Source organism: Zootoca vivipara, chromosome 13, assembly GCF_965207765.1.
Source record: "Zootoca vivipara chromosome 13, rZooViv2.hap1.1, whole genome shotgun sequence".
NCBI lineage: Eukaryota > Metazoa > Chordata > Lepidosauria > Squamata > Lacertidae > Zootoca > Zootoca vivipara.
Genome location: NC_142596.1, coordinates 51,746,411 through 51,771,208, shown reverse-complemented (window position 1 = coordinate 51,771,208; position 24,798 = coordinate 51,746,411). Strand labels below are relative to the sequence as shown.

The 24,798-nt window shown below is 43.3% G+C and overlaps 1 protein-coding gene across 4 annotated transcripts in view; it reads right to left on the bottom strand.

Annotated features, from left to right (window-relative positions):
* Positions 1 to 24,798, bottom strand: part of SDK1 (sidekick cell adhesion molecule 1) — a 574,710-nt gene that overhangs the window by 111,970 nt on the left and 437,942 nt on the right. For all 4 annotated transcript variants that reach the window (XM_035130977.3, XM_035130978.3, XM_035130979.3 and 1 more), the window contains exons 23-25: positions 6,958 to 7,067; positions 2,730 to 2,880; positions 398 to 635 (exon numbers count right to left, since the gene is read on the bottom strand). In XM_035130977.3, coding sequence (XP_034986868.2) covers positions 398 to 635; positions 2,730 to 2,880; positions 6,958 to 7,067 — 499 coding nt within the window. The remainder of the gene's footprint in view (positions 1 to 397; positions 636 to 2,729; positions 2,881 to 6,957; positions 7,068 to 24,798) is intronic.

Genomic DNA, 24,798 nt, shown 5'->3' with positions numbered 1-24,798 from the left:
AACCGCCGACCTTCTGATCAGCAAGCCCTAGGCTCAGTGGTTTAACCACAGTGCCACCTGGGTCCCTAAGGTTAAGACCCTCCTTTTCAGACAGGTCTTTGGAATCCGAAGTGCAGACAGTGCTGACCACTGGGCTCTGTCAGGGCAAACTGTACTTTAATGCTGGTTCTAAGTGTGCTTTAATGTATTGTAACTATTGTTTTCATGTCATCTAATTACTTTGTACTTCATAGCGATGTCTTTAAATGGTGGAAGCAGCCACAAATCCCAGCTTGGGAGAAAGGCAGGATATAAATACGTTAAACAAGCCAGCAGCAGGCCAGTGTAAAATCAGAAGGAAAAGCAGATATCATTTTAGGAGTTTGGAGATCACCAAGAGTCGTGCCACATAACCTACCTGACTCCCGCGTGCGACCTCGCATCACCTCGCTCCAGGGTCCTGCCCCAATGGCGTTGAAAGCTTGGATCTGCAGTTCATATTCTGTCCACTCCTCTAGATCCTCGATGGTGTGCTCCCTCTCCAGCCGATCATTGATTACCTTTGTCAGTATCAGAGGCTGCACATCCACACACCAGTATTTAATCCTGTAACCCACTGACTCTGGGTTCCCGTTGTACTGGGAGTCAGGCAGAGGCTGGGCATGGAGGGAAAGGGTGGCATGTTAGTGATGGGAAAGATGGGGGTTTAAAAGTTCAGGATGTGGTCTTCTGTGGCATTTGTCACCCACATTGGGTCAGATCTTTCAGTTGGCACAAACAGGAGGAAACACCATATACTAAGAGCACTTTTATTCTCCAAGTGTGGATCCCGAGGGAGCCAGAGTGGTTCGCTCCACACCCAAGAGGGAGGTATTTGGAAGTTGTTTTTTTAGAGGGGGCTTGCAGGAGTTTAGGGGGGGAAGCCCAAAACACCCTATTGAGGAGTGAGAGTGCTCAGCTGAATGACAGACAGACACCGCCCCACCCCTCCCAAAAGGAGCACATGAGGGAGAGGTGAAATGGAATGGAATATCACAGGGCACACCTAGCTGGCTGGCTGGCACCTGAACAGGAACATGTCACACTGTAATATTTTGTTCACTTCTGGACCGTGAACATGGAACTTGGCACCAGTACAGTCGTACCTTGGATCTCGAATGCCTTGGCTCCCAAACAAATTGGCTCCCGGATGATCAAAACCCGGAAGTGAGTGTTCCAGTTTTCTAACGTTCTTTTGGAGGCTGAACGTCTGATGGGGCTTCCGCAGCTTCCGATTGGCTGCAGGAGCTTCCTGCAGCCAATCAAAAGCCGAGCTTGGGTTTCTGAACGTTTTGGAAGTCAAACGGACTTCCAGAACAGATTCCGTTTGACTTCCAAGGTACAACTGTATGCATTTAGCACCTTAATGTTAAGGCTGCAGTGGCCAGCCCTGGAGTGGATCAGCCGTGTCCATATCCACTTCAGTGGAAGGGGAGTGATGGCAAGGGCAGCAGGAAACTCCTCTGAGCCCAACCCTGCACAGGTTCAGCTCCACATTGCCACAACTTGCAAGCATGTTGCAGATAGGCAGATCCGCCTTTGCTCCTCAACTCAGGAACCACAGAAGATTCTCCTTCCTTCCTTCTTTCTTTTTTGTCTCATTGGCCCATAAATGAGGCTTTAATTCATGGGTGTAAAAATCTCCGGAGCTGATAGTTCTTTCTGGACCATTATCAGAGATGCACAAATGGCCAGCAACAATATTAATGCAGTTAATTGCAAAGTCACATGATACGCCCCTTTCATCTTTGCCTGCCTCACTGGCTCTCTGCCCATTCATCCATCTTCTCTGCTTACAATAACTTCCCGCCTCTTTGACTGGGATCCAAATAGCTACTTTAGGCACATACCAAAAGCTTGGGTGCACCTGGCGGGATCTGCAGCTCATTCTCCCTTGAGCAGCAGGCTCCTGAGACCAGATGCCAAATACAAGCAGACATTAATTCCTTGTTGTTATAGGAATGCCCCAATGACTTGGAGAATTCAAAGGGCTTCTGAGTATTCAGAAAACATATGCACAGAATGTTTTCCTGATTGCCAGACGAGCTGCTGCAGTTTCCGTCTTACGTAAGAACCTTTGGGAGCATCCATTGGGTGCTGAGAAGAAAACCAGGAAGAAATATCCTTGGGAAGGCTGTTTGGAGTGGAATAGCAGAGGAAATTGGAATAACTGAATGGATTTCAGTCAGATAGGCTGAGGGGTGGGTACAGTAGTCAAAGCTACATGATAAATTCATTTATCAATGGCCCTGCAATTTATCACCCGATTCCAGAGTTAATCACTTAGCTCTGCAATCTATCACATGGATATAACCTCCACATTGGCACTGTTTCCTTCTGTGTAGGGGGAAAATATCTCTTTGCAATTTCAGTAACTTAGGATGAAAGTGGCTACACAATGAACCAAATTTCATGGCATTTCTTCAGAAACACATCACCATAAACAAACAAGAGGCAGCATCTGGTCTATTCCAATTATATCACGTTTATAATTCCTTGCTATGCTTTTATTGTTTGGTCCATTAGTGAGCACATCCTATCCTGGCATATAGCCAGAAATGTGGAGCTTCAGATACGACTGCAGTGCTTGGGAAAAAAGGAAATAAATGGCTTTCTCTGCAAAAGACATTTGTGAGTTTTGGGCTCCTTGCCTAAGGGAAAAGTTTGAATGTTGTTCCTACTCCTACGCTGTCTTGTTACGATCAACTTACCACCCAGCGGACCCACAAGCTGGTCTCACTGGCCGTGCGCACAGTCACACTCCCTGGCGCAACGTCTGGCGGTGCCTGGAGAGTTTGGATGACACGCGATGGCTGGCTGAGCGGACTTTGCCCAACCACATTCACCTGCCTCATCCTGAACCTGAAGGACACAGAGAGGAACAAATAGAAAGTGTACAGAAAGATTTAGAAGAGTCACATAGGGTTGAAAACAGAACCTCTAGAAATCCTTCTTCATCAAACTGATTTTTTTAAAGTGACTAACACCAGCATTGGTCAAAGATAAATGGCAGGTGGTATATGTTACAATTGTGAGATTTTCAAGGGGCAAATATTCTTTTTGATCAGATAACTTAAACTGAAAGAATGATAATGACAGCCCACTGAGCAGGTCAAAAATATATATACAGTATTGGAAAGCGCAAATAAAAGAAAATGGCAGATTTCTTGTTTGGGCTTTCAAGTAATTACAGAAATTTTAGTTTCTAAAATTTCACTCCCAACAGCCACCAACTGTGGCCAAGGTTTGTTCTTGGCTTATTGATCATGGTTTGGTGGAGAAAAACTAACCAGAATTCCTAGTTGGAATGTCACGCTGAGCCACAGGTCATGCTGAGGTCATGGTTTGTTTCCCCTCAGCACCTGAATATTTCCCTGTTTCATTCTTTATTATTTCATTCTTTATTACACTTTCACAAGAAGACCAAACAGCATCTAAAAATGAACAAGGGTGAGCTTGACTCTCAGCCTCCCTGATTAAAATTTGTTCTCCCCAATTAGAACTGGCCATCATTACCTAAAGCTTTAGTTGGTTAAAGGTAAAGGTAAAGGGACCCCTGACCATTAGGTCCAGTCGTGACGGACTCTGGGGTTGCGGCGCTCATCTCATGTTGTTGGCCGAGGGAGCCAGCGTACAGCTTCCAGGTCATGTGGCCAGCATGACAAAGCCGCTTCTGGCGAACCAGAGCAGCACACGGAAATGCCGTTTACCTTCCCGCTGTAGCGGTACCTATTTATCTACTTGTGCTTTGGAACTTCTAGGTTGGCAGGAGCTGGGACCGAGCAACGAGAGCTCACCCTGTTGTGGGGATTCGAACTGCCAACCTTCTGATCAGCAAGCCCTAGGCTCAGTGGTTTAGAGGTTGCTTTCCTTCCCTTTGCAAATGTGGCTATCACATTGAGTTCAATCCAGAAAGAAGCAATTGTACAGTATTCTTAACTCCATTTAGGTTTGTCCAACTTTCTCTGGAACGAGTCCATTGCCCAAACACTTCCCTAATGATCCCTGCCCAAACACAGTTGATGTGGAACAAATAGCTTGCCTTTGATGCAAGATTTGTAGGTTTCCAAATATGAACTCTTGGATCAAAATCAATCCCATTTGTTCCAAATTATGACAGCAATCACTCCTCCTTGTGATGGCACCAGTTTCAGAAAAGGCATTAGAGATGCATACGGCCACCATAACAAAAGCGACAGGAGAGACTGTCCGTTCAGGCTTCCTTGTGCTAACACGTTAGCTGCTCAACTTGTCCCTGCTGACTGCTGGCTAGACTGGGATTGAAGAAAGGTTGTGCGAGCTTGTGTAATGCCATTAGTCTATCTGCTCAGATCTCGTTAAGAAAGTGCATTAAAGGGAAATGCATTAAGCAAAACAACACCATTAATTTCCCAAACACTGACAGGGCACAGTAGAAAAGAAGCACATTTGACAAAGATGCAGTCTAAGTCCAATAATTAGTGCTTTATATTCCCTCCCACCTTTTCATCATGTAGGAATGCCGTGCCAAGACCTGGCAAGATGATGGAGCTGATAAGCCCAAGTGGCATTTGGGAGACGCATCTCATTTCATCATCTTATGGACAGTCACACAATGGCTTCAGAGGGCTCAAAAGGATGGTGAATGTGATGGAAGTAATTCAGTTTGGAGATCAATTTGCAAAAGTGTAATGGATGGATCAGAGCAGACTCTTATGTTGGGTTAGCTAGTGTCGTATAATGGACTTTTCATCAAGCAATGCACCCAGGTAGCATTGCCAGCTGTCCCCCTGCCTGCCTGCCTGCCCACCCTCCTGTCCTGCTCCTGTGTGGCAATCTGATACAGGGGAATGAAGCAGGAGCGGCTTTCAAGTATGATAAGCAAGTAGGTCAGCCAGAGCTATTCCCCAGCATATTCCTTCATGCCTGTTCTCAGATGACATTATTCAGTTGATCTCATAAACACCCCAAAGCGCTGTTAACGCAATCTATTATGATGATGAAAAATTCCACCCAACTTCAACTCAAAGGCTGGGGTTACGGAGCCAAGGAAATGCGTAAGCATTACTGTAAAAGTAGCAAAGGTGCAGAGCTGGAATGAAACAAGCCAGAAAGAAAGGCTGCTTCTATTTTCTGGTGCTCCATTCTCCTCTAAGGAGAACTCTCTAACCTCTTCTACCCCAACACTTAGCTTTATCAGAAGCATATATGAATGTGGCAGATGACTTATATACTGTAAATAACTGAATCTGGTCAAACATACACCAGGCCTATTTTTTGAATCGTGAGAATGTGCCTCACAAAGCAATTGCTGCTCAAAACTCCTCCTCTCAAGGATCTCTGAATGCTTTCAGGCAACAATGTTCTATTGTGAAGAGTACTTGCTAAAATAGCAACATTACAGACCTTTGCCCTTGTTCCTCACCATTTGATATAACTTATTTAGACCGAAATGCCTTGTCAAGAGGGACACATTAAGTTGATGCTGAGGAATAAGTATGAACAAGGGAAATGCTATCAGCAACCTTATTGCATTTGCAAATACTTACCAGAGAATCTCTTAGATCAGAAACAACAAAAAAAGCCCATGGCACTTTTAAGTCCTAACACATTTATTGTGAAATAAACAATGGTGGCTGAGAGGCAGGAGGTGAGAAGGGAAGGGAGGTTGATGAAAGTGCCACTGGTTGCCTGCTTTTGTGGTGCCACACTAATATGCAGCTAACCTTCTACCAGTATGTAATTTTTCCCCCAAATGTCATTTTATATTGAAATACGTAATAATATAATTTTATATTGAAACGGTGAGGTCATTTAAAAGTAATTACACTGGAGTGTTTGATTTGCATTTACCCGTGTTTCTCATATTATAAGACATGTCTTATATTTATTTTTTCCTTAAAAAAACCACTATGGCTTATTTTCAAGGGATGTCTTATTTTTTCCCCTCCTCCTCCTCCTCCTGCCGCGGCCAGCATTGCTGCTGCGCCTATCACTATGTCTTATTTTCGGGGTATGGCTTATATTCCTTGAATGCTTAAAAATCCTGCTATGGCTTATTTTATGGGTATGTCTTAAAATATGAGAAACAGGGTATCTGTCTACCTGGTGAAAGTGCAGCCTGCCCTTTGATGTAAATACATTTCCAGGACAAAAATTAAACAAGTAAACAAGAGATTAAAAAGCAACAGCAATAAACAAAGCAGTAGTTTGAAAGTGTTTCCACCCCAGTTTTGCACCAAAACTTTTGTTTTTTTACCAAAGCCTGGGAATAATGCCTCCTAGCCAGCAACCAGACCCAGACCTGCTTAGCTTCAGAAAAGTTATTGCTCCTTAAATCCGCATTTCTGGGGCAGCTTCACAGGCTAAGGAGGTGGAATTTTCAAATATAGTCAAAGAAGAGCAGGCAGAATTGTTAAATTAAATTAGGAATGGGATGTCCCTCTTATTGACGGCACTTGACATTGATGGGAGCCTTGTTTGGTTCTGCAACACCCCTGAGTTCATTTAAGTAGAATGATGGGATTGGGGTGAGAAGAAAAGAGAACTGAGTTATACTGACTTTACCCACTGAATCAAGCCAAAGTGATATAATGAGCATTCAGCTCGTTTCAGATCAGCTTCCCCACAAACAAAACAAGATCAATTTTAATTGAACTGGTGCAACTTTTAGTCTAGACAAAATCTGCATCAGGTATGTGTTCAGTTATTCAACGGCACTATTTAGCAGTGCACTTTGCATACCTTGCTCCCATTGCCAGATTGATTAATTATTTTGCTACGTGAAGGTGACAATTAAAATACATCAAGTGGGGTCACTGAAGTGCAAACTCTTTCAAGGTGTAAATTTTCCTCCATCATTTCTCCTCCCACCAGCTGCTTGCAGGCTGGGAAGCTGTCCCTTGCTGCCTGACACTCAGTAGCATGTTGGTGCAGCAATTAATTACTTGCTGTTCTCACCTGTAATGAGTATAAGGGGTGAGGTTTGGGATCTCCAGCATCTGAGCATCTGATTCTTTCTCCACCTCGCACAAAGTTATCCATTCCTCTTCCTCTCCTATAACACCAACCTGTGGAGAGGACGGGAAGTTATTTTTCATTTAGACAACATCACACTTGGGAAAGGTTCCTTGGAATATAGTCAGACATGCCTTTTTTCTTTTCAATGGAGAGAATCACACCTTGGTTCCCTGTTTACCCCTTTACCTCCCCTTCCTCTGTTATTTCCCCTGAGTTGAATTATAATTTGTAAGATCTTTGGAGTGAGGACCTCTATTTAGTTCCATGAACACTGAGAGCACCAGGTTAGGTAAGTAGGTCAGGTTGTGAGTGAGTGACTGGCTCACTCAGTAAGCTTTATGGCCAAATGAATCCTGATATCTTGCAGGTCCTAGTCCAATGCTCTAACTATTATACCACACTGATAATAGAATCCTTGACCTTTGTGCCCACTTCAGTGGGGGGGAAAGAGCTGCCGTTCCCATTTCCCTCATCAAGACTTTCGATCATCATTTTCAAGGCAGGTTGCAAGTACAAACGAATTGCAAAACCAAAAAACGATTGTTGGCTAAAAAATGGGAACAGAGCACCAAACTGAACCGCCGAGGGAGGGGAACCCCAGCACAAATGAAATGACCCTGAAGGCTCAGGCAAACAAACTCCTAAAAATGGGTGCCAGGTGCATAAGACACTGCAAAGCCAAGGCACCCCAACTGAGGATGCCTGGCCTCTGAGAGAAGGGCCTCTCAGATGGTATCTGCCAACAGGCCATCTTGCACAGGAGGAAGCAGTCATTCGCAGGCAAAGTAGTTATCCCATCGCCCCTTGCAGTATTCCTTTAAAAGGACACAAAACTCATGGTTACACTCCCCTTGTGACCTGCTGGCTTTCAGGCAACCCAGGGGAGCCATCAGTAACAATGCTTGATGGTAACAAAAGCCCAGCAAGCGGTAGTGCAAGCAGTAAACCAAGCATCAGTTTTTGCAGACAGAGAAAGATCCACAATCCACACAAGATCAATGATGATGGTGAAGATCCAACCCAGAGGTTGATTTCTTGTTATGAGATATGGGATAACATGGAACATTCTGACTTCCAGCATGGGCTGTTGTTTCAAGGCACCTCTCATCAGGGAGTAACTCACAAAAACTCAAGGAGTCAGTAATGTTTTATGACCACATGCAAAGCCATATTAAATGTCAAGATTATCCAGTCCATGAGGGGCTTGGGTTTCTTAGCATTTAGCTTATTTTCTTCACACATTATATTATTTTATGAAACCATCCCTGGGCTATAAGTGCAACCATGCCCCCACCCCCGATTTTGCAACTGTCAAATTTCATATAAATTTCCATAGTAATCTTTGCAAAAACATGTATTTTATTTGTTCGTGGTAGCATAATTTCTTATTTATTTATTTTTGTATTTATTATCCTGTTTGTACTGTTCATATGTTTTGAGTGCCCTGGAAGAAGGAATTTTCTAGAATACACTGGGTATACAATAAACCACATTTCTAGCACCTGAAATTTAGAAGAGGGCTCACAGAAAAACAGAGGTAGGTCAGAAAAGCATGTAGATCCAGGGTGCCTATCCTTGCCTGTTGAACAAATAAAAAAGAAAAATGCCCACATGCTTCCAGCTGCGAAGGCTAGTATCTTTAAAAATAAAAAGAACTCAAACACTTGGGGGGTTGCTTCAATGTCTGAAATCTACATTGGGCACTACCTCCTGCACTTTGCAGAGTGAAATTTTTTTTTGCATCCATTTCCAGAGCTCAGGGATATTGGAGGATCATGCTTCTGTGCAAAGATCTGAAATGGAACAAAAGACGAAGAACAAAGGAGCTTTAGATATCCCTGCTGGCTAAGCAGCTTGGAGAGTATGCAGCGCTTTGTATTAATTAGCCACTGTAAGTGGCCAACAGCCAGCTCAGCAAAGCCCATCTGCAAGAACTGCGCCAGCAGGGTCAGAGCGCTAATAGGGATTTGAAGCATTTCTTCCCCCCTGGCACCTTTAGGGGAGAGGGCTGGGCGCACTCTTACAGAGGAAAAGATGGGAAAGAAGGCAGCAATGGCCGAGGTCTTAAAACAGCGGGAAGGATACAGCAGGCTAAAAAATCTACAGCAATAAACAGTTGCCGCCAACTTATTGCAGCAACAACACATTCTCCAAAAAAATAATAATCCCATAGCGTTCCTCCCACAGTTAAGAAAATGGGTCCGGAAAGTGACATGCAGCTTGAATTCCCACTACTAAATTGAAAGCCATTTTCTATAGATGCAGGTAGGGCATCCCTCTGATGCGAGCCCTATTTGACAGGCATTGGCAATTAGAGTGGTGAGCCCATTCGGTATAGTAAGAGGAGTGCCACTCAGAGCTGTTTTGGGTCTAGGTCTCTTCGGTCCCCTTGGCCCATCTTTCTCATCATCATGACAATTTCAATCTTTAGCTGAAGCTCCACCTTAACTAATTAAATTGGAAGGTTTTCTACCCCACCTTTCTGTCGGATGATCCTTGAGGTAGCTTGCAACAGATTGCAATGATATAGAATGCAATAATACAGAATGAAGAAACAACAGACACTTGCAGGGCTTAGGAGTCTACAGCTCTGAAGTCCTGGGGCAACTGGCTGCTGGAGCAGTTCGTTCTGCCAGGAAGGGGACAAAACAAGCTTCCACCGAAGGCTGGCCATCTCCCTGCTGTGCTCTTCCTACTGCAATCCACAAAAACCAATGAGGTACCTGGGAAATCCATGAGGAGAAAGAAAGATGGGAAGCTGCCTTGTACTGAGTCAGACCATTGATCCATCTATCTCAGCAGTTCTTCAGACTTTCAAGGGGACAGGTGGGTGTCCATTGCAGTCCTACCTGGGGACGCCAGAGATCAGGAGCAGGAAAGGAGTGCAACCCCACAGTAGCCCTTAGTGACTGTGGGGAGAGGGCGCTTCCCTACAGGAAAGTGGCTTAAAAGCCCCAATGTCCTTCATGTTCTTCTGTGTGTGCCTCCTCCTCAAGGGTGGCAACACGAGAATGGGGCCTTCTGTGCAGTGGCTCCCTGTCTGTGGAATGCTCTCCCCAGGGAAGTATGCCTGGGCACTTCCTTATACACCTTTAGGTGCCAGGCAAAAATGTTCCATTTTTCATCAGGCCTTTGGTTGATTTGATTGACATTCTATGCCCTTTTGAAATGTGGGGGTGGTGTTGTTTTTTTTACAGTGGGGGTATTGATATATTGTGGTTTAATATTTTGATTTTGTTCTGCGAACCACCCTGAGACCTCTGGGTATAGGGTGGTATATAAATTCAATAAATAAATGAAGAAAAATAAAATGACAGAAAGGTGGGCTAGAAATGGAATAATGCAAAGATAAAGGCAATGGACTGTCAGGGCTCGGGTCTGGTGTGAGGCCGCAATAAAACAACAGATCTCCAGAACTTAGTAAAGTTAAGTCTTTCTTCAAAGTGAAACAGAAGCACTCTGGTCTAGTGGTCCCAGCAACCCTTCTCTGCAGATCTTGCCTGGAGGAGGCAGGGGCGAGGACTGAATGCCTTGCCTTCTCAGTACCCACTAATGCTACTCCTTCCCTGGGTCTTTCCCAAGCAGTCTCAAACTACGCCCACTTCATTTCCCTGTCTGCCCTGGGAGACCAAGGGGAAGGGGAGATGGGCGCAGTTGGGTAAGGAAGCCTCCCTGGCTCCTGCAGCAGGAGGGGGAGACTCCTGGGCTTCAGTGTTCTGGCCCCAAACCTCTCCAGACCCCTCTTCTCCCTCAGAGTCTGAACTGTCCTCTGTCCTGGCTCTTCCTGCTCACTATACCCTGTTACCTCCTCTGCATATGACCCTTCCTTCTCCCAATCTGTCCCCCCTTCTCCCTCTGACCACTCCCCATCATCCCACCAACAATCCCCTGGCTCTGAGCCGACTTCCCAGGGGGCTCCCTTGGGGGATTCCCCACTGCCGCCTCCCACCAATCCTCTGCATCCAGCCAGTCTGTGATGTAGACTATCGGTGTCAACAGTATTTTTCAAAGTAATATAAAACAAATCAAAAAGCAGGGAAAGAAAAGAGAAGGCCCCGCGCAGTGAGGAGCTTACAGTAGGAACTGGGGAGGTGATCAGCTTTCTGAATGTTACTCTTTAAACAATTTACACTCATGGAGCAACAAATGGGGAAGATAATGGCAAGCACCAAGAAAGGATGTCCCGGGTGAGTCTTCAAGCCAGAGCACAGCTTTCCATCATTAAAGAAGATGATTGGTAAGGTCTCAGAGGGGATGGCTGACTCAGGTTATGCCTGGCATATGAGAAGATTCCTCCTTGAAAAGCCAGCTGGATGACAGGTGGCCTGCTACCTGCTTTGGGGCCTGGGAGGCCATAGATGGAATGGCTGCAGTCCAGAGACAATAATTATCTCTCTTTCTTGCCTGGAAATTGCTGAACGTTGTTTTATAATGGAGACAAGGGGGGAAGGAAACGCAACCGAGTACTTTGCCTTCTCTCAATAGAAATGGCAAGCAAGAATCCAGAACAGAGCTAAATCAGTTTCCCAGTCAATGGAGGAACTCACTGCCCAATAGAGAAGGACATGGAGAGTTTGGAGAAGCTTAGGATGGGCTCCTAGGTGTTTCCCACCAGGTCCCTGAGAAGCCTCATCTCAGGGGTAGCATCTCAGCTCCTTTCTTCCCACAGAAGCAAAGGGCTCTCCTGCTTGGAGCAAATAGCTAAGCTGAACCAGGAGACACTCCAATATCTGGAGGATGGTTCATTGGTGTTTGTGGACTTCAGCAGAAGTGAGCATTGGAAGAAACCATCAAACCATCTCACCCCGTACTGTCCGTACATTTCATTCTCCCAAGGCATAACTCCATGTTGCACGGGAATTCCATGAGCAGGAAGATAGATGGGATGCTGCCTCAGTATGAGTCAGAACAACTGTCCATCTAGCTCAGTATTTTCTATTGTAACTAGGAGCAGCTCTTCAGGGTTTCAAGGGCAAAAGGGGTGGTCCTTCCCATTCTTACAGGGAGATGCCAGAGATTGGGAGCAGGAACACTTTGCTTGTGTACCCCACCCACTAGCCACAGACTTCGCCTACAACCCCCCATAGTTCAGCTGTGAGTTATATTGCCTTAATTAAAGGCTAATAAAGCCCTGGTCCTTTACACCCGACAGCCCTTACGTTGGATGGGATAGAAATGTAATAAGCAATTAAACCCTTGCCTACAAGCATAATTGATTCAATACACCAATCTGGCAAAAATATTGTGTGCATTTCAAATACTTCTCCGCTAAGGCTGACAAAATCTTATTTAGAAAGTAACAGAAAGAAGGTAGAGAAGTATAAGGTGCAGGGCCTAATCCTATCATCTATTTCGGCAAGTATTCATATTCGAGGTTTGTGATCTCAAAATTCTCATGACACAATCTCATGCCGAATGGACATTCCTGAAAATAAATGTTTAGCTTATGGCAAGACCCACAATATCTAATGCATTTTTCAAGCACAGAAAGATCAAATATAAGGCATGAACATTGCTTTCTTAGCCTCAATAACTGCAGCCTTACATCAAGATCTTTATAAAAATCAATGAGAAGTTTCATGTAAGCCAAAAGCATTTTCTCCCCAAGAAAACTTATAAAGACATTCTTTTTACACCAGATGTGTGAAACCTCACTTGAATCTGAAGTAATTGGTGCTCACAATACGGTAAATCGACCTTGAAAAATTCAGCTTGCCCACTTGTGTCTGCATTGGTAAATTTTCATGACAGTTTTGCAAGGGCGCAGTAAATGTCCAAGAGAACACCCTTATATATTCTCCCCAGTCTGCTTGGCTTATGAACGGCATTTCCAATCTGTCTTGATCATCAATTCTTTGACGAGGATGGGATGGGAAAGGAATAAAATTTAAAGTCAGGACAACTTTGGTAGGGAGGCAATATCCATGATGGCCAACGAGAATGGAAAGGGCAATGCAAGGAAGTCAATATCACTTTTTTATTGGAACCATTTCTCTTGGTGAGCATACGAGTTTTTGAGCTGCACAAAACTTTTCCTGTAAATGAATAAAGAAGTTTTAAGATAAACTCTATGACACGGTCGCAGTTGACCTGTTTAGACTACATACTGGTTTAACTGGCCATAAGTGCCATTGAACTGGGGCTTATTTTTGAGAAAACATGCTGATGATTTTCCTGTTAATTTCATATATGAACTCCACAAAAAGTGATAGTTTGTGCTCTCCAATCTTCATCAGAAACAAGTTCTACAGTATTATGATCCAAAGTATTATTATTATTTTACTTGGCATAATCAGAGTCTTTTTGATCAGAGGTTTGATGGCCCAGAAACCTGCAAGTATTTTAATGAATTGAGACCTGCTTCAAAATATGCAACATATCTGACTACCATATAGGCAAAAGTGTGCAAGCCAGATATGGCTTTCATGCCCAAGTTAGGATCTGATGGGAAGACTGGCTGTTGGTTCCCAGCATGGTTAGGCAGAACATAAGACATATATTCACAAGCAGTGAATGTGGTGGCGGCTGTGCAGATTTCATACATTTTCCTATGAGAAGGTGTGAAGCAAACTGGACCAGTGTGATGTGGCCTAAGGCCTGAACTTGATACAGAGGTGAAGTTGCCTTTGGCAACTCTCTGATACCAAGGTGCTGAAATCAGTTTTGGTGCAGAAATAGAAAAACTTCTCTAGGAGTCACACAAAACCAAGTGCTTGGAGAGAGGGACTATGGCCTGTCACTCAGCTCAGATATGAATGCAGACTCTCAGTGAAAATCTGTAACTTTTCAAGTACAGACAAATTTGAGACAGCGTGCGGCAAAGTCAAGACCAAGCTCAGCAGGGATGGGACCCGAGACTCCACGTTACTGCCAAACTCCTTGAAGGATATCCTGACTCTGCCAAGAGCTGAAAAGAGAAGCAGTCTGTGAGGTTTTTGGTGGGATGTGCAAGATAAGAAAGCCCCTGAGATTTAAAAGATTTTACAAGAAAAATGATTCCAGCCAAAAGTTAATTAAATACCAGAATGAAAAGTAAGAGTCACCTCTTTTTCTTTCCCAAAGAAAAATGGTAATATGAAAGGTGGGAAATGTTTCCCAAGCAAGAAATGGTGATCAGCTCCTAGTCACTTTCAATGGGAACACAATGTTTCTCCATTGTTACCCAGGCACCCTGTGTTCAGCAATAGTTCAGGCTATGTCACTGTTTTCATTATAGAGGTTTATAACTCAGTCATTTGAAATCGCTTTGGGATGAAATTTGGTACACAGGCTGTCAGCCCGGATGCAATTTTTTCCTCTTACAAAAGAGTACTTAAATCGATTCAGCTGTTTTTGATTTAAAGATCGGCCAAAGCATAAAATTGTCAGAGTCTCGGGCACTTTATTTACCAAGCTCTAAAGTGAAAACGACATCAAGAGGAGCGCCTCATACAATGGATGAATCCTAATAGCTCCGTTGACATTGAAAATCGGACTTAACCCGTGGAACTAGAGAAACTCGTAGAGAAGTTTGCCAATGCAGTCCTAAACTATGCGCATCTGTGGCTAAGCACAACAGTCACATTTCATGGTATTTCCCAACACAATGGCAATATGTATTATGTGTTGAGCATCTTAAAAGACTAGAGACTGTGCAGAATTCATTTAGGCACAGGCTGAGTCGAAATAAGCTTACAGTCCAATACAGGAAAGGGGCTGTTGCTCCATTGCCTAAGCCCCAGTTTGTGTACAGGGAGTGGGCGGCTGGCAATCATGCTGCATGCCAGTTGCACCAGTGAACCCACCATATCCATTAGTGCTATGGTGAACTTCCCAGTCATGCAATTCCCAACAGTGTTAACCCAGCACGCAACGTTATACTGATAGCAGACAGGTGTTGCAGTTAGCGTAAGAAGCACGGGAGAAAATGCTGCCACTATGTGCCAACAAAGTCATCCCCAAAGCTTGGGATGACTTCAACGCCAAAACAAAAATGGCATGATTGCATGTCCTTCAGATCAGACTTTAATAGATTCATCAAAATTTCTCTTCTGAATCTTGGGACCCTTCCCAGAGTTTGCTACAAGCTGCTTGTTTTACAATAGCAATCTCTAAATACAGCCATATAGTTTTTAACATAAATGGTCTAATTCGTTGATTTATTTTTTTAAAATAAGAGATGCCTTTGCTTTGAAATTCAGCTTTGCTTTATTATGCTGGGTTCAAGTGTACAGTCTGAGGGAGATGAAAAATTAGCACTAATAAATTTTAATAGACCTTTTAAGAAGTATGTCATATGGCTCTTCTCTAAATCAAGATGATGGGATTACAAATTCAAGAACATCTTGACCTGCCATGAGGTAAGGAGTAAAAAAAACCCTGATTCTGCTCTCACACAATGAGGGAATAAAAATGAACAAACCTACTGGCATAAAAATGTGAGAGAATGCCTACATACAGAAAATGCAGAAAGAAAGAAAAGCCAACTCATGAAGAGTTTACAATCGATTTTTGAATTTAATACGATGTTTGAGAGACACTTGGCTGTCCCTTGACAATCACAGATCCACTGGGAAGTTTTCATGGGGAAGCCCTGAAGAAAACAGTGGGAGCTGCCATAGGTGGTGGATCTGTGGTCCTCCAGATGTGGTAAACTCCAGCTCAATTCAGCCAGTGGTGATGGCTGCTGCTGTCCAACAACATCTGGAGGGTCACAGACTAAGTGCCGTCTGCCAATGGCATTAAATTAGTTCACCTAATATGGGCATTTGATGTATTTATTTTTGTACTTGATGGTTGTTTTTAAATTTCCAGATACTGTTGAAAGTTTGTTTAGTCAGTTTAGAGGTGTAGAGGTGAAGCACTTGGTCACTGGCAGAACCTGGTTGATTCCATGCGTCCAAAAGGTTTTGAGGGACTTCATGGTTTTCCTGCATGGGAAGCTACTTTTGAAATGAAGATTCCAAAAGCAGCTCGTAATACCCTGTGTTTGGTGTGTGTTTGTGTTTGTTTGTTTGTTTGTTTGTTAATTTTTTAAAAAACTAAACCTATCCAGAAACCCTAGTAGGCATGTCAGCTGGATGCTGGCCATATATATATTTCTGACTATCAAATTTCCTTCCAGGTGGCTGGGTCTTTGTAAGTGCATTGGGATTGCAATGTATCCAAATTTTGCAACCTGATAAAAATGTGTTCCCACTGCAATCCTACAGCAATTTGCCTGAAAATCAGCTTCATTGAAATCAATGGGACTTACTTTTGAGTAGACTAAGCTCAAGCTGTTAGTCTTATTGACAAGCATTTGACTATCAACAAACTTCCTCAGATGTTCTGCCAGAAGGGGAACCTCCAAATTCACTTCAAAGTTTGCTTCGGGCAAAATCTGGTGATCACTTAGGGATGATCTATATCCGTACAAATGGGATTATAACAACCCTTCTGAGAAATGTCACTGGTTCCTATTCAGTTTTGCTTAAGGATCAACCAACACATTTGCTTGGGGAGGGGAAGTTTGCTTCAGGCAAGATTTTGATAGGCACCTGCTTCCTGGAGGATGTGGGGTGGTAGAAATATATTAGAAACCTGGCTGTCTAGTATTTTTTTTTTAAGGGGACAAGCTACCTAAGCTGATACTAAAGGCTGCTGTAGCATTTTATTAGATTATAAGGCAGCCCTGTTTTGGAAAGCGTTTAATGTTTGATGTTGTTCACCCCCTCTCCTGTATTTTGTTGGAAGCAGCATAAAGTGACAAGGGTAACCCAGACAGATGGGTGGAGTATAATAAATTCATTATTCTTATTACTCTGCCTTTGCCCTGTGCTCTTTAGCACCAAATCAGAACAAATAGAAAACCAGATTGCTGTTTGTTCCGATTCAGAACTGCAAGCTTCCCTGGGAGAAAGTAGCAGGGCAAATGGAAGCAAGCCCACACTTAACATGGACTGAGTGTAACACTGGAGATGTCTGCCGTGATATCAGCTTCCAGATTCAAGTGCCAGCTTCATGCTTAGGACTTTGAAATATACTCAGAGTCGAGAGTGAATTTCATGCTCTTTATTCAGCTCTTAGTCATCAAGGAGAAGAGAAGAATGCCCTTTTCCCAAAACCATCTGCTTATATACATTATTTACACAATGGGCTTTGCGTGATTGGCTACTTCAGGGCTACACCTGTGGGCCAATCAGGTTGTGGATTGACTTCTGCCAGCCGCCTGATTGGCTGCTCCTGCAGGCCAATCAGGTTGCGGATTCACTTCCACCTGGAGTTGGATTGGGTGGCTCCTGCGGACCAATCAGACTGCTGATTCTGGATCCTATTGTTCTATGATTCAGCTCAGTACATAACAGACTTATTAACAAACCAAGGCAGCAAATAAGGCTTCACCCACCAAACTTTTGGAGTGGGCTTCAACTTCAATGCTACAGAGTGGCAAAGACTTTCCTGTCACCTTGGGGACCTTGAATCCTGGTTCTTATCCAAGTTATACTCTCCAAGTGCCATCTGTCATCTCAAAGGCAATGGAGTACATTTACAGTTGATAAAAGGCTGCTTAACAAAGCCGAAAAGGTATTCTTGCTCTGGGGTTGGGGGGGGAGGGTAGCATTCAGAGCCAGGGCTGATGTACAATGCTATTTCAAGCTTACTGAAGGAGCCAAGTCACTCTGTAAAGACTATCAGTTCTTCATCAGGTTTATAATCAGCCCCTTTGTACATAGAGGAAGCTAAGAAATTGGCTCGGCTCTGCCTCTGCAGTTGGAGGCAGCAATTCTTCTGAGTACCAGTTGCTGGAAACCACAGGAGGAGAGAGGGCTCTTGTGCTTGGGTCCTGCTTGCGGGCTTCTGTCTGGCCACTGAGAGACAAGGATGCACTTGAAAAGTTACAGGTTTTCCCTGAAAGTCTGCATTCATATCTGAATGCCAATGGCCCATCTTGCCCAGCTACACTGGTTCCTTTAGATGCATCTCACTTTTCTTTCTTGTTGGAATTGTCTGCATTTGTGCGTTCAATATTTCACTTTCAAGAAACTCCCATCCCTCCTGGACTCCCTTCTCTTTGAATATTTCCGACCATGGGATCTCACCCAGTAGTTCCTTAAGCTTCTTAAATCAGCCTTCTTCAAGTCCAGAGTGCATGTCTGACTACACACAACTTTCCCTTGCCTCTGTATCATGAAAGCCAGGAGGCCATGGTCCCTTCCTCCCATGTCTCCTGGTACTTCCACTTCGTCAATCGGTTCCTCCCTGTTGGCAAGGGCCAGTTCTTCCACCTCGTGGAAAATGAAATTGTCTGCGAGGCAATGGAGGAATTTGTTAGATCTTACATTCTTGTCAGAGTTTGAGTTCCAACAGATATTTTACTGACTGTGGTATTTTGGACATTTGTGTAACAAATGTAATATAGGTACAGACTTCATGCTCAATAAGAGCTCTGTGTATTTTCTATCCGTGGGTCTGTATTTGACTACAAAAATGTAAAGGATGAGTAAGCCCTGTTGAGATTCATAATACCAGAACTGCTGTGCCTCTGAATTGTGAGAGAAGCATTTTAAAATTAAGTACATTTTAATTTTGCAGTTTGGGAAAATTCTATTTCTGTTGGTGAAACACACTGCCCTTCAGGCAAGTGTTATGACAAGAAGCACACTGAAGAATTTTGTGCTATTGTTAAAGGAACACCCAGATGCCAACTCTGATTCTGTCTAATGATGCAGAGTAAAAGCTTTCAATTTGCAAACCACAGGCTGTTTCCAAGTATACTGCAGACACACGATTTAGAATGACAAAAGAACAGACCAACTCTAAAACTGATTCTTGCAAAGTAAAATGTTAGCAAGATGCGAAGGAAGGAGGAATTGACTTGGAGCTGTAAAAAGCCAGAGGCAGCAGATAAAGAAAGATTGGCTCAGATTAGCAGCCATTATATTTCAGGTTACTGTTCTTATGTCTTCAGAATGGTATACATGGGACGTCCAAACACCAATACAAACCCTTCTGTCTGCAATTTAAGAATGATACATCTCTACAGAAATGTACCTGGTGTAGCTTTTTAAAGCAAAATGTAAAATAGAAACCATTAAGAAGAAGAAGCTGTGGAAATGAAGGAAAGAAGCAGAAAGATTCAGAAAAGGGCCACCAAAATGAAAAGGCAAGAGAGAGGTGACCTGAGACAAATTACACATGGCATGGAGATAGTGCATAAGAGAAAAGTTTTTCTCCCTCTCTCCAACACTAGAACTCACAGACATCCAATAAAATGATGATGATGATGATGATGATGATGATGATGATAATTTATATCCCGCCCATCTGGCTGGGTTTCCCCAGCAACTTCCAATGAAAGATTAAAAATACATTAAAACATCAGTCATTAAAAACTTCCATAAACAGTGAAGCTAAATGGTGGAAAGTTCAGGACAGATAAAATAATGTACTTCTTCATGCAGCACTTAGTTAAGCCATGAACTCCCTCCTGCAGGAGGTAGTGAGAGCCACCAACTTGGATGGCTTTAAAAGAGGATTAGACAAATTCATGAAGGATAAGACTGTAAATGGCTGCTAGCCAATATGAACATAGGAAGAGCCTGGTGGATCAGGCCAATCTAGTCCACCATTATCCGGTTCTCACAGTGGCCAAGTGGGATCCAAGCACCAGAGCACTCTCCCCTCCTTGCATGTTGTGAGTGTCACAACCATCCTCAGAGGTGCAGGGAATGTTGTTTCAGCAAGGCACTGCAGTGCAACCATGGCTTATGTACTTACTGAGATCTGCGGTATGAACAACAGCAGCATCGTGTCCTAGAATCTGGATACTGTTCAGGAATCACACACCAAGATAAAGGTTAAATGGAAGCCTTGAAAGATTCCACCAACGGTGCCTCCGAAAAATTTTACACATCACTTGGGAAGCTAGACAAACTAATGCCAGTGTGCTGGAAGAAGCAAAGATCACCAGTGTCAAAGCAATGATTCTTCAACATCAAGTCCGTTGGACTGGTCATGTTGTGCGGATGCCTGATGATCGTCTTCCAAAGCAACTATTCTATTCCGAACTGAAAAATGGAAAGCGTAATGCTGGTGGTCAACAAAAGAGGTTTAAAGACTCTCTCAAGGCAATTTTTTTTTTTTTAAAAAAGTAGTATAAACACCAACAATTGGGAAACAGTGGTCTGCAAGCGCTCCAGTTGGAGAACAGCCTTTACCAAAGGTGTCATGGGCTTTGAAGACACTCGAACTCAGGACGCAAGGGAGAAACATGCCAAGAGGAAGGCACGCTTGGCAAATCCACACCGTGATCAATCCCCCCCCCCGGAAACCAATGTCCCCACTGTGGAAGGATGTGTGGATCCAGAATTGGCCTCCACAGTCACTTACGGACTCACTTTTAAAACCATGTTTATGGAAGAAAATCTTACTCGGCTACGAGAGATTGCCAAAGAAGAAGAAGAAATGGAATGCCTGTATGCATCATTCAAAAGGGACCATCCAACTGGAAGCAACCTCACTACAAACGAATGGTCAGTATAAAGGAATAGTCTCAGGAATTCAGTATTTAATCTTAAAAGTACCATATAATATGATTTATAGAAATCTGCAGGTGGGAAGGAAGGAGCAGAGTTTGCCTGACAGGAGAATAAATGAGGAACGGCCAGTTGGAAATAAATAAAAAAATCTAGGACACCACAGCAGAAACAAAGCGGGACATTGTTCAGAGCTAATGGAGGGGAGTATTTCTCTGAGGCACACTTAAAGACTTAAGGTGAGAAAACTCTAGAGTATTTCATTACTCAGACACATGAGTGATTGGAAGTATATTGTAAAAGGCAATTCATCCTGTACTACCCCCTTGTGGCCTATAATTTAATGCTCACACACCCAGACAGCCTGTTTAGCATAGAAACTCATGAAACAGAATCTAAAAGCAGATTTCTCCACTGAGGATGAGATAAACTCCTCAGCGAGCTGGACTACAGATATAGAGGCAATTCCTGTTGTGGCTTTCTTTCTTCTTCCAGCTATTTCACCACTTCCTTTACTGCACTGCAAAAACAAACAAATAAAATGAAAATCTGAAGCAGCTCAAAAGCAAAAGAAGAGAAGTCATCTTTCAATCTTGCTGACTGTTTCACATCCTCGATTGATTTTTTTATTCCCCTAATGGGGCAAATTCTTAAATAATGCATACAGACAGATTAAGGATGAGGAAGGCCCAGGGGTGTATTATTATTTGGGGGGGGGGGAGGAAGGTAACAAACCTGTGGTGTGATTAGTATTGCCTTTCTCCTCACAGGAGCTTTAAGATGTATTTCATTTCACTTTTAATTTGAATACTGCCTTTCTATATTATTATAAGCAAGGTGGCTTACAAGCTGAAAAAAAGACAAAGATCACACACCTTTCAACAATCTGATCCAATACGAAAAAGTCACAATAAAATGTAACTTTGAAATGAACAGCTAATGCCAAATAAAGTAGTATTCAACAATCCATTTGAATACAATAGTATGAGAGGCACAGAATTGCACAAGGCACATGGTGTCTCCACGTAGAGAAAACTACACCTGTTGAATTATATCCTACTAGGTAGGCATTAAAGGCACAGAGTCTTAATGGGGGGAATATATTGCGAAAGGCTGGACTGGATGAATCCCAAGCCGGAATTAAGATTGCCGGAAGAAATATCAACAACCTCAGGTATGCAGATGACACAACCTTGATGGCAGAAAGTGAGGAGGAATTAAAGAACCTTTTAATGAGGGTGAAAGAGGAGAGCACAAAATATGGTCTGAAGCTCAACATCAAAAAAACCAAAATCATGGCCACTGGTCCCATCACCTCCTGGCAAATAGAAGGGGAAGAAATGGAGGCAGTGGGAGATTTTACTTTCTTGGGTTCCATGATCACTGCAGATGGTGACAGCAGTCATGAAATTAAAAGACGCCTGCTTCTTGGGAGAAAAGCAATGACAAACCTAGACAGCATCTTAAAAAGCAGAGACATCACCTTGCCAACAAAGGTCCATATAGTTAAAGCTATGGTTTTCCCAGTAGTGATGTATGGAAGTGAGAGCTGGACCATCAAGAAGGCTGATCGCCGAAGAATTGATGCTTTTGAATTATGGTGCTGGAGGACTGCGAGATCAAACCTATCCATTCTTAAGGAAATCAGCCCTGAGTGCTCACTGGACGGACAGATTCTGAAACTGAGGCTCCAATACTTTGGCCACCTCATGAGAAGAGAAGACTCCCTGGAAAAGACCCTGATGTTGGGAAAGATGGAGGGCACAAGGAGAAGTGGACGACAGAGGACGAGATGGTTGGACAGTATTCTCGAAGCTACCAACATGAGTCTGACCAAAGTGCGGGAGGCAGTGCAAGACAGGAGTTCCTGGCGTGCTATGGTCCATGGGGTCACGAAGAGTCGGGCACGACTAAACGACAAAACAACAACACCTTGGTTTAGATGGTAAATGTAAAGGGAGGGCCTGTTTTATTTTCATTTTTTTGTACATCAACTGTCAGGGGTTTTGCAACTACTCTTGAGTAACGACCCTCCACATGCTTGTCTTTCAGGAACTTTTATTGGTGCACATTATTTACAGTGAAGTGAGCTGCTGGTTTCATGTCTCATCAGTCCGAATCAGAATCCGGCACTGCCCCCTTTCACGACCTTGACCAACATAAGAGTCGCAGGACAGCGAACCTCCTCCCCTTTCTCCTCCTCCTTAATTCCAGTGTCGGGGGGGGGGGGAGAGAAGGTCTCCGGCCTGTCCTCTCTTTCCCCCTCCCTCTCTTCCTGTATGAGGAGCAGTGGCTCTTGGATGTTGCCAGAGCTCTGGCACTCCCTCTCCGGCTCCTGACTTTCCCCTTCCGACCCTTCAATTTCATTACTGCTGGGAGATGGGCTGCTCCTGATGAGGGGGGGGGGGCTGTTCCCTATAAGCCCTCCCCCTTACATCCACTAACAAGGTTTAGCACACAAATACTGATAATATCCCTTGGTATGATGTCTCTCCTCCTCCTTGCACAAGAGGCTTCCTACCCAAATCATAAAACCCAGCACAACGTTTGAGTATTTCTTAGTCCCTAACCAGTTGCAGAATTCCAACATTCCAATTGAAAACTGGTTGATGGGAAAGACAACAGCAACCAGTTAGATGCCTTAGGAAGTTCACTGACAGGGGATGATGGAGGGTCCCTCTAGAGACTGGTGGGGTTTTGTGAGTATATTCTATAAGGTGTCAGAGTTGCAACAAAGAACATTAGTTGTGGATTTCCTACTTTACTAGTTCTGAGGTATGAAAAGTGACAGGATTTCAGCAGGAAACTATGGGACATGCACAGGTTGGAAGCAAAGCAGTATAGCCTCAAACATTTGCAGGTGTAGACAGTATTGAAAGCAGGATGTTGTACAACCACCCCAATACCACCATGGGCACAAATAATCAGGAATGCATAATTAGAAAAATCTCTAGTGGGGTGCTAACTGTGGTGCCCCTATTGTTTATCATATACACAGTAATAAGAGATATATTGAATTTAAATCATGGACAGTAAATTGCATTTGTTATCCATTGACAGACTTAGGTTCCAGAAACTTGCCTAATCCATTAAAAGAAAGAAAGAAAGAAAGAAAGAAAGAAAGAGACTGAACGAGAGAGAGACAGACAAATAATCATTCCCAAGGCCAGTGAGCTGAGGCACATTTTTATATTTTTAGATCCTGTACAATTGCAAATGTACTGATAGTGACATAAGCATCAAACCTTAATAAAGTGCTCAAGATGGAAATATTTTTATACAGCCAAGCAGGAAGATCATGCTTTTGAAAATAGCTTTCATCTAAATGCATTTCCTAGCATTCCTCCCTTGCTCTCCCTTTGAAGAAAGCTAATAGCTTACACACTCTTAATTATCAATTCGGTGGATTTAAAGGCAACAGTAAATGCTCTCACCTTTGCCCCTGTTCTCTGAATAGAAAGGAAGGCCAGCCTTGTTCATTGTCTGTATGCAATTTCTGTTCCTTCTTAGTGGAGAAACATCTATCCCCTCTTTTAACAGGCATCCTGTTACCACTTCCCTGTAGCAGAAAAGCCAACCTCTTGACTCCCCTGCAAACCAGGCATATCCATCAGCTCACTTGCTAACTACAGTGGTCCCTTGGTGCTCAAACTTAATCCGTTCCAGAAGTCTGTTCCAAAACCAAAGCGTTCCAAAACCAAGGCGCGCTTTCCCATAAAAAGTAATGGAAAACGGATTAATCTGTTCCAGACTTTTAAAAACAACCCTTAAAACAGCAATTTAACATGAATTTTACTATCTAACGAGACCCTTGATCCATAAAATGAAAGCAATAAACAATGTACTGCAGTCACACAATCAATCGTTCAGTAGCTGAACTGGGTTCCGCAGAGTCACAAAAACAAAAGAAAAAAGCTGCAAAAACAAAAACGCAAAATAAATAGCAAAAACAGACAGACCTCAGCGTAACACTCAAAACGGAAGTGTGGCACTCAAAACCATAGCTGCCAAGTTTTCCCTTTTCTCGTGAGGGAGCCTATTAAGCATAAGGGAAAATCCCTTTAAAAAAGGGATAACTTGGCAGCTATGCTCAAAACGGAAGCTTAACACTCAAAACGGAGCAGTTTTGGCTTCCAAAATAAGTTTGCAAACAAAACAACAACATTTTTTCAAGGTGAATCACCAACTTCAATCTTGAACCTTCTCAAATTGTTTTTAGGAGACTCACGTGGTCATACTCTAGCAGCTTAAAATCAAAGGTGATCATAATTTTAGTTCGTCAGAA